Source organism: Oncorhynchus gorbuscha, linkage group LG11 (assembly GCF_021184085.1).
Source record: "Oncorhynchus gorbuscha isolate QuinsamMale2020 ecotype Even-year linkage group LG11, OgorEven_v1.0, whole genome shotgun sequence".
NCBI classification, from domain to species: Eukaryota; Metazoa; Chordata; class Actinopteri; order Salmoniformes; family Salmonidae; genus Oncorhynchus; species Oncorhynchus gorbuscha.
The window spans coordinates 66,254,952-66,264,559 of record NC_060183.1 but is presented as its reverse complement, the minus strand read 5'-3'; the positions used below and the strand labels follow the sequence as shown (position 1 = coordinate 66,264,559).

At 41.1% G+C, this 9,608-nt stretch overlaps 1 protein-coding gene across 5 annotated transcripts in view; it reads left to right on the top strand.

Annotated features, from left to right (window-relative positions):
- Window positions 1-1,123: 1,123 nt before the first annotated feature.
- The window catches only part of LOC124049139 (fibrinogen C domain-containing protein 1-like), a 205,313-nt gene continuing 196,828 nt past the window's right edge, over window positions 1,124-9,608 (top strand). For 2 of the 5 annotated variants that reach the window (XM_046370507.1, XM_046370503.1), the window contains exon 1: window positions 1,124-2,076. In XM_046370507.1, coding sequence (XP_046226463.1) covers window positions 2,005-2,076 — 72 coding nt within the window. In that variant the 5' untranslated portion in view covers window positions 1,124-2,004. The remainder of the gene's footprint in view (window positions 2,077-9,608) is intronic. The other 3 variants (XM_046370506.1, XM_046370504.1, XM_046370505.1) reach the window with 3 other exon arrangements.

Sequence of the window (9,608 nt, the reverse complement as noted above, 5' to 3'; positions counted from 1 at the left end):
ATTTGGGTCTCGCCTTGTGCCCTTATACATATACAATTATCTGTAAGGTCCCTCAGTCGAGAAGTGAATTTCACTCAGGGATTTCACCATGAGGCCAGTGGTGATTTTAAAACTGTTACCGAGTTTAATGATGTGATAGGAGAAAACTGAGCATGGATCAAGTCACTCCACGATACTGACCTAAATTAGGTTTGTGCAATAAGGCACTAAGGTAATACTGCATCATGCTATGGGTATGCTTGTCATCGGCAAAGGACTAGGGAGTTATTTAGGATAAAAGTGAATGGAAAAGAGCTAAGCACAACAAAAATATTAGAGGAAAACCTGGTTCAGTCTGCTTTACACCAGACACTGAGAGACAAATTCACCTTTCAGCAGGACAATAACCAAAAACACAAGGCCAAATGTACACTGTAGTTGCTTACCAAGAGGACATTGAATGTTCCTGACTGTCCTAGTTACAATTTTGACTTAAATCGACTTGAAAATCTATGGCAATGATCAACAACCAACTTGACAGGGCTTGAATAATATTTTAAAGAATAATGGGCAAGTATTGTAAAATCCAGCTATGCAAAGCTCTTAGAGACTTACCCAAAAACACTCACAGCTGTAATCACTGTCAATGGTGATTATAAAATATTGACTCACGGGGTTGAATACTTAATTAATCAAGATATATTAGTGTTTTATTTATAAATTTTTATCATCAAATGTTTTTTCCACTTTGACCTTACATAATATTGTGTGTGGAACTTTGACAAAAAGGACAAGTAAATACATTTTATTCTTACTTTTCAACATAACAAAATGTGTAAAAAATCAAGTAGTCTGAATACTTTCTGAAGGCAGTGTACATGCTATAAACATAGCCAAACTGTGTCCTACTATGTTTAATATCTAATCCATGTAATAACCTGTTATCGGAGTTAGGTAGCAAACAAATGTAGGTTATGCTGCATGTGGTACATATATTTTGTTCATCCACATGCTGTGAAAAATAAGTAGCTTACGTTAATCAGGCAACGACATGCTTTTGCTTCAACCCAGATGTTTCATCTGTAGCCTGTTGGTAGCAACACAACAATTAGAAGGCAGCGACAGAGGCACAGCACCAGCCAGATGCGCGCGGAGGGCACAGCAGAACAGTCGAGCAGAACGAGAGCGTGGCGGAACGCGCTTCGCGCACGGAGGGGAACGCGCTGATTGACAGCTCCGGAGGCACGGAGCAGCCCACGCCGCACACGAACCGAGCCCGCTAATCTGCCTGAACGGCTCTTGGCAAAAGCATCTGTGCGAAATAACCATCCTCATGCATATCAACTACTAAACTGCCGCTGACCGGAGCCTTGCAGTCATCACTCAATTGTGGGAAGAAATCAACCCCACCACATAGCAATGTAGCGGGCGATAGGCTATTGCACTGTACCTTGGCTTTATCCTTTTCACTCAAAACGGGGCAGTCTGGAAGTAACTAAACATTTGTTTTTTTACTTCTTCAATACTGAGGATAACACATTCTTGGCACTTGCTGAACGATTGGTGAGAGCAGTTCTGTAAGGAGAGCGCTAATTAGTTTTTTTTTAGTAGACACATTTATTTGGAATATATTCCCGCTATCCAAGTGACCTTTTCATTGGATTCTCTGTTCATTTTCTCACTTTGACTTTCTTTGATCTCTGATTGTTATAGGTTGTTGCCTGTCGAAGGTAACGGCCGAAATTAACCGAATTTACAACCCAGAGAGGCAAAGAAGTTCAGGTCTGTGCGTTGGGTATGAGCTCACAATGTGTGTGGCTGTAGCTTCCCCATTACTCCTTCTAGAACCGTAGCCAGCCCGTGTGGTCGAGAAGTAGTTTAGCTTCTCTCTCCCTCTGTACGTGAACACTTAGAGCTAACACCCCGTTCTATGGAGTAGATCGTCCGGAAAGAGACTAATAGAGCGTTCTCATTTCCCCCCGCCTGGTACCAACAGGCGGCTTTGGTCTAAAGGTTCTCCGGAGAATGGTAAATGACCGACGGGGAATCATGAACAGCACTTCGGAACTCGAAGATGGACCACGGCATAAAAACCAGGTACGTGGGAAGCCTCCATGTAACCCTTTTCCCAGGGCAGCTGTACGTTGTAATGCTTTATAGGTTTTGCATAGAGCGCCAGACAGGCAGTTGCACCTTTGGCGCAGGATTTCATGTTCCTCCCGCGGGAAGCGAAGCCCTGTTGTATTTTTGGGGCAGCGCTCTGTTCTGTGGGAGTAGCGCCGCGGAGCTCCCCTCTCTCCCCAGCGGCCTCTCCACTCTCTCCCCAGCGGTCTCTCCCCTCGCTCTGGCACTTCTTGTTCCTGTCACAGTTTGTAACCCAGCCTTCGATCAAGTGGGGGGCAAATAGGTTATTTTTCCCCCCTAACGCAAGCCTCGGAAGATACGGTGATATTATCTCCAGTCGGAATTGATTTACTGATCGAGAAAAAGGCGAGAAAAGGGGAAGAGATTTTGGACCCCTTGGACAGTGTGATATTGTCTTTTCCATCTCCGAATTATATACGGTAGATGTGGAATTCATCTGCTGGGCTGGTCGTGCATCGCCCCCCCCCACCTATTATGTTTCTACCTAGTTAAAGCTAATTTGATTAATTATGTTCAAACGTGCTGTCGTGATCTTTCCTAAGTGTCCTAGGGGTTATGGGAAACATTTGCTAGCTCATTTCTATGAAAGACCGACGGAGAAAACGCCTAGTAGTCTGACCACGCAGTTCAGATGAATGGAGATGTACGCGGACGTGCGCTGCGTTACGGGCGGTCAAGAACACTTTGGGGAATAGTTAATGGGTGATCGCAAGGTCAGTGCAAGGTAATATAGTGACGGGGGACGCTAGGGCTGTAGATGAGGTGATGGAGACAGTAGCGGTGCGTGGGGAAAAGCCAAGACAGTAAAAAAGCCATATTACAACCTATGTTGTGATAATTGCGTTGTTTGCGCTATAGCATATTAATTCATACGCCACCCTGATATACAATAACTCCGTGACAACAAAATGACAACAGTCACACAGTGGCGTAAATACATTAAACTACCTTTGTTTCATCACAAAACTGGAGAGCAACATATGTCTGAAGTCCACCAAGCAAATATTGCATGTAACAAACAGTTATATCACCTGCAGCATGGTCAAGTAGGTTATTGTTTTTGACAGTTTACTAATCAACTACTGATTTCGAACCGCGGAGTTAACACAAATCAGCACAAAGACAACAGGAGCACTGCCTCCGCTATTTGAGCACCATTTCAAATTCAAAATGTAAACATCATCAAATCAACAAGGCTCGAAATGCTTAGTTTAATATACTGAAAACAAACTTCAAAATAACAAAAACAATTTACTCCAATCAATGTTGCTAAATATCACATGGCTGTCCATGGTACTGATTTCTTTGTTCCTCTCTGTGTGTGTGTGTAAAACATTTTTTTTTACTTAACCTACTTGAAGACTCATTGAACTCCAATGCTAACCTCCTCTCTTTCATGTTGGAAAACGGTATATGGCCCTGTCACACCATATACTTTTAGTTTTTGTGTTCATAGCTAAAACACTTGCTAGCTTAACTTCCTCCCATGGGCAACAATGGACCAGCTAAGTTAGCTAGCTACTTAAGGTGGGACTACTTGGTTACATATTGAACTCACAACGTACACATGACCAAAGGTATATGAACACCTGCAAGTCGAACATCTCATTCCAAAATCATCGGCATTAATGATGAGTTGGTCCCCCTTTGCTGCAAAAACAGTCCTCACTCTTCTGGGAAGACTTTCCACTAGATATTGGAACATTACTGCGGGGACTTGCTTCCATTCAGCCACAGGAGCATTAGTGAGGTTGGGCACTGATGTTGGGTGATTAGGCCTGGCTTGCAGTCAGCTTTCCAATTCATCCCAAAGGTGTTCGATGTGGTTGAAGTCAGGGCTCTGGGCAGGCCAGTCAAGTTCTTCCACACCGATTTCTACAAACCATTTCTGTATGGGCTTCGCTTTGTGCACGGGACATTGTCACGCTGAAACAGGAAAGGGCTTTCCCCAAACTGTTGCCACAAAGCTGGAAGCACAGAATCGTCTAGAATGTCATTGTGTGCTGTAGCATTAAGATTTCCCTTCACTGGAACTAAGGGGCCCGAACCATGAAAAACAGCCTCAGATTAATATTCCTCCTGCACCAAACTTTACAGTTGGCGCTATGCATTGGAGCATTCTCCTGGCATCCACCAAACCCAGAATCGCCCGTCGGCTGCCAGATGGTGAAGAGTGATTCAGTTCCCTGGAAAACGCATTTCCACTGCAGTCCAATGAAGGCAAGCTTTACACCACTCCAGCTAATGCTTGGCATTGCAAATGCTGATCTTAGGCTTGTGTGCGGCAGCTCGACCATGGAAACCCATTTCATGAAGCTCCTGACAAACAGTTCTTGACGTTGCTTCCAGAGGCAGTTTGGAACACGGTAGTGAGTGTCGCAAAATAGGACAGATCATTTCTACGCGCTGCACACTTCAGCACTCGGCGGGCCCGTTCTGTGAGCCTATGTGGCTACCACTTCGCGGCTAAGCCGTTGTTGCTCCTAGACATTTCCACTTCACAATAACAGCACTTACAGTTGACCCCTGCAGCTCTAGCAGGGCAGAAATTTGACTTAACTGACTTGTTGGAAAGGTGGTATCCAGGTTGAAAGTCACTGAGCTCTTCAGTAAGGCCATTCTACTGCCAATGTTTGTCTATGAAGATTGCATGGCTGTGTGCTCAATATTATTCACCTGTCAGCATCGGATAAGACTGAAATAGCCGAATCCACTAATTTAAAGGACTGTCCACATACCTTTGTATATATAATTTATTAAATTATGGTTAGATCAGGGAATAACGTCATAACCACATGTCCAAATGCCCATCTCCACCCATGGCTTAGGAAAGGGCCGATTTAACAAGCTGATGCAGGATATCAACACAAGCAGACCAGAAACAGACACATTTTTCAGAAGATTACATTTTGTTAAGAAAGTGATTTGATTGGTCTGAAGCCAAATCTAAATTGAAACTGAGCTAGCTGTCCATTGGTCCCAGTCTCACTCCCGTCCGAGCCCATTTCGCACGCACACGTGAATTAGGTACAATTGGCCATTGATTCCAAATGAGCAGGTCCACGCGTACGGACGCAGTCATGAATTCAGTCTTCCTCACATAATCTCTCTCTCTCACTCTCTCTCTCGCTCGCTCTCTCTCTCAAACAAACACAAACACACACACTCTTGTGTATGCACCTAAAACCCACAAATGTGTCTTGAAACCCACACACTCATGTTCTATGTGAAGTGCGTTGTGTGGTTGTGTAATGGGTTGGTTACAGAGCAGACCCACAGGGCTGGACACACATTATAGTATCACCACTGGGTGTTAAAATGGGGATCTCCTGGCCATGCGGCTGTTGGTTTCAGCAACAGTTACAGTGTCTATTAAAAGAGAACATCATGGTGAAAAAGAACACCTTTTCTGTCAGTATAGTCACACTCTATTTAAAGATGCAGCAATCCTATCCTCAGGTCAAAGATCAGGCCAAATCTATACATTTCATCAGACATGCACCCATTATGGAGTACTTCGCTTTAGTAAAGACATAGGAAAGAATATTTGAATTATTTAAGGATAAAACATTTTGGCTACTACACTAGAAAATGAATTTAACACACACTGGACATAAACCTGCATAGCATAATATAACTAGTATAGTATAACTAGCACAATATAACGAGTATAATATAACTAGTATAGTATAACTTGTATAATATAACTAGTATTGTATAACTAGTGTTGTATAACTAGTATAATATAACTAATATAGAATAACAAGCATAATATAACTAGTATAATACAACTAGAGTAGTGTAACTAGTATAGTATCACTAGTATAGTATAACTAGTATAATATAACTATAATGGTATAACTAGTATAATATAACTATAATGGTATAACTAGTATAATATAACTAGAATGGTATAACTAGTATAATAGAACAAGTATAGAATAACTCGTATAATATAACTAGCATAGTATAACTAGTATAATTTAACAAGTATAGTATAACTGGCATAATATAGCTATTATATTATAACTAGTATAGTATAACTAGTATAATACAGCTATTATATTATAACTAGTATAGTATCACTAGTATAGTATAACTAGTGTAATTGTCACGACTTCTACCGAAGTCGTTGCCTCTCCTTGTTCGGGCGGTGCTCGGCGTTCGACGTCACCGGTCTTCTAGCCATCATTGATCCATTTTTCATTTTCCATTGGTTTTGTCTTGTCTTTCCACACACCTGTTTTCAATCCCATTCATTACCTGTTGTGTATTTAACCCTCTGTTCCCCCTCATGTCTTTGTCAGAGATTGTTTAATTGTCAGTGTTGTTATTTTGTTGTATTGATGCGTGATGGGTCCTCGTACCCATGTTTTTTCCATGTCTGTACGTTTTAGTGTTATGGAGCATGTTCTGTTGACATTTATTAAAAGTCTCCATTTACACTTCATTTTGACTCTCCTGCGCCTGACTTCCCTGCCACCTATACACACGACGCTGACAATAATATGATTAGAATAGTATAACTAGTATAATATAACTTGAATAGGATAACTAGTATAGTATAACTTGTGTAATAAAACTAGCATAATATAACTAGTATAATACAACTAGTATAGTATAACGAGTATAATATAACTAGTATAATATAACTAGAATAGTATAACTAGTGTAATATATACTAATATAGTATAACTAGTATAATATGCACAGTCTAATATATCTAGTAAAGTATAACTAGTATAATATAACTAGTATAATACAACTACAATAGTATAATTCATATAATATAACTATTTTAATATAACTAGTACAGTGTGATAGTATAGTATAATAGTATAATCCCCTTAACACTAATACACACTCTAAAAGCACACAACACATACTGTACACCCACATTTATTCACGCATACACCACATCCCCAACTAGAAGCAATGGTGGAACAATGTCTCTATCGCTCACACACACACACACACACACACACACACACACACACACACACACACACACACACACACACACACACACACACACACACACACACACACACACACACACACACACACACACACACACACACACACACACACACACACACACACACACACACACACACACACACACACACACACACACACACACACACACACACACACACAGGGGATGAGATCTCATTGAGGCCCGGTAAGGATTTGCCATCTCTCTATGGGAACCATGGTAATCAATAATGTTTTCTGAAAGCACAGAACATTCTGTAGAGAAGAGAGGAGTGTGTACACGAGGAGAATACCACTGTAGTTCACCTTTACCACCCGGAACATACACACAAACACACACTCCCACACAGACTAGCTGTGCCACAACAAACTAACACTAGAGGGCTCAAACTTCTATCATTCAGTCACCCTTCCTCTCCTTCCTCTTTCCACCTGTTCTCCCTCCTCTCTCTCTCTCTCTCTCTCTCTCTCTCTCTCTCTCCCTCCTCTATCTCTTTCCTCCTCTCTCATCTCTTTCTCTCTTTATTTCTCTCTCTGTGTCTCTCTATCTATACAGTGTATATATATATATATATATATATTAGGGATCAATATATATATATACTGTACTCTGTGAAGCATTTATTTGAGCTGCAATTTCTGAGGCTGGTAACTCTAATGAACTTATTCTCTGCAGCAGTGGTAACTCTGGGTCTTCCTTTCCTGTGGCAGTCCTCATGAGAGCCAATTTCATCATAGCACTTGATGGTTTTTGCGACTGCGCTTGGTGAAACTTTCAAAGTTCTTGACATTTTCTGGATTGACTGACCTTCATGTCTTAAAGTAATGATGGACTGTCGTTTCTCTTTGCTTATTTGAGCTGTTCTTGCCATAACACAGACTTGGTCTTTTATCAATTAGAGCTATCTTCTGTATACCAACCCTTCAAATGATTGGTTCAAACACATTTAGAAGGAAAGTTTTTTTTAACAAGGCACACCTGTTAATTGAAATGCATTCCAGGTGACTACATCATGAAGCTGGGTGAGAGAATCCCAAGACCATGCAAAGCTGCCATCAAGGCAAAGGATGGCTACTTTGAATAATCTCAAATGTAAAATATAATTTGATTTAACACGTTTTGCTTACTACATGATTCCATATAATAATAATAATATAATAATAATATATGCCATTTAGCAGACGCTTTTATCCAAAGCGACTTACAGTCATGTGTGCATACATTCTACGTATGGGTGGTCCCGGGGATCGAACCCACTACCCTGGCGTTACAAGCGCCATGCTCTACCAACTGAGCTACAGTTTGATGTCATCATTATTATTCTACAATGTAGAAAATAGTCAAAATAAAGAAAAACTGTGGAATGAGTAGGTGTGTCCAAACCTTTGACTGGTACTGTAACAAACATTAAGAACACTTGCTCTGTCCATGCCATAGACTGACCAGGTGAATTCAGGTGAAAACTTTGATCCCTAATGGATGTTAAATCCACTTCAATCAGTGTAGATGAAGGGGAGGAGACAAGTTAAAGAATGATTTTTCAGCCTTGAGACATAGATTGTTTATATTTGTCATTTAGAGGGTGAATGGGCAGGACAAAATATTGAAGTGCCTTTGAAGGGGATATGGTAGGTGCCAGGCGCACCGGTTTGTGTCAAGAACAGCAACGCTTTTCACGCTCAACAGTTTCCCGTATGTATCAAGAATGGTCCATTACCCAAAGAACAGCCAGCCAACTTGACACAACTGTGAGAAGCATATACTGTATATTTTTTTAGCATTCATTAATGTCTCTCCGTCTGGACAGAATATTCCTGGGGAGTGAAACATGCCAAAACTTGTTGTTTTTGGTGAAGGTCATCCATTACACCAGCAGATGTATTTAGGCTGGTGTAGGGGAAGTGGACCTATGTGTGCGTGCTGGATGGGAGGCTGGCCCAGCTTAGCTGGCTTTGTTGTTGGGTAACCTATCCAGCTAGTGAACCTGATGAGGTACACAATCACACCCGCATACGCACAAACACACACACAACCTTAAAACACATCAAAATGTGACGTTTGGAACAACTTTGAAATATGACGTTTGAGAAACATGGCTGAACATCTAATTCTGACATGACTGTGAGAGCATGTAGGTTTATGCTTCTACAGCTGTGTGTGAATGTGTGAGCAACCGTGTCAGAGTGTTAGAAGGTGTGTCAAGGTATTTGAGTGGTTTGTTAATGTGTGTCTCCTGCTCTATGTGAACATGTGTGTGTTCAATCAAACCATGGTCTAGAGGGAGGGGTTTGTTAAGTTTATCGAGGCAAAGCAAACCTTCAGACTTAAATAAACCCCTCCAATTCACCTCAACTATTATGGATGCGTACCATTATGGATTCTAAAGCATTTCATCATAGCTGGGATATTTTAGAATGACACTGTGAATTCTTTAAATATTTTCATATGTTTGAGGTATTTTTAGATCATTAACAATTTGATCTCT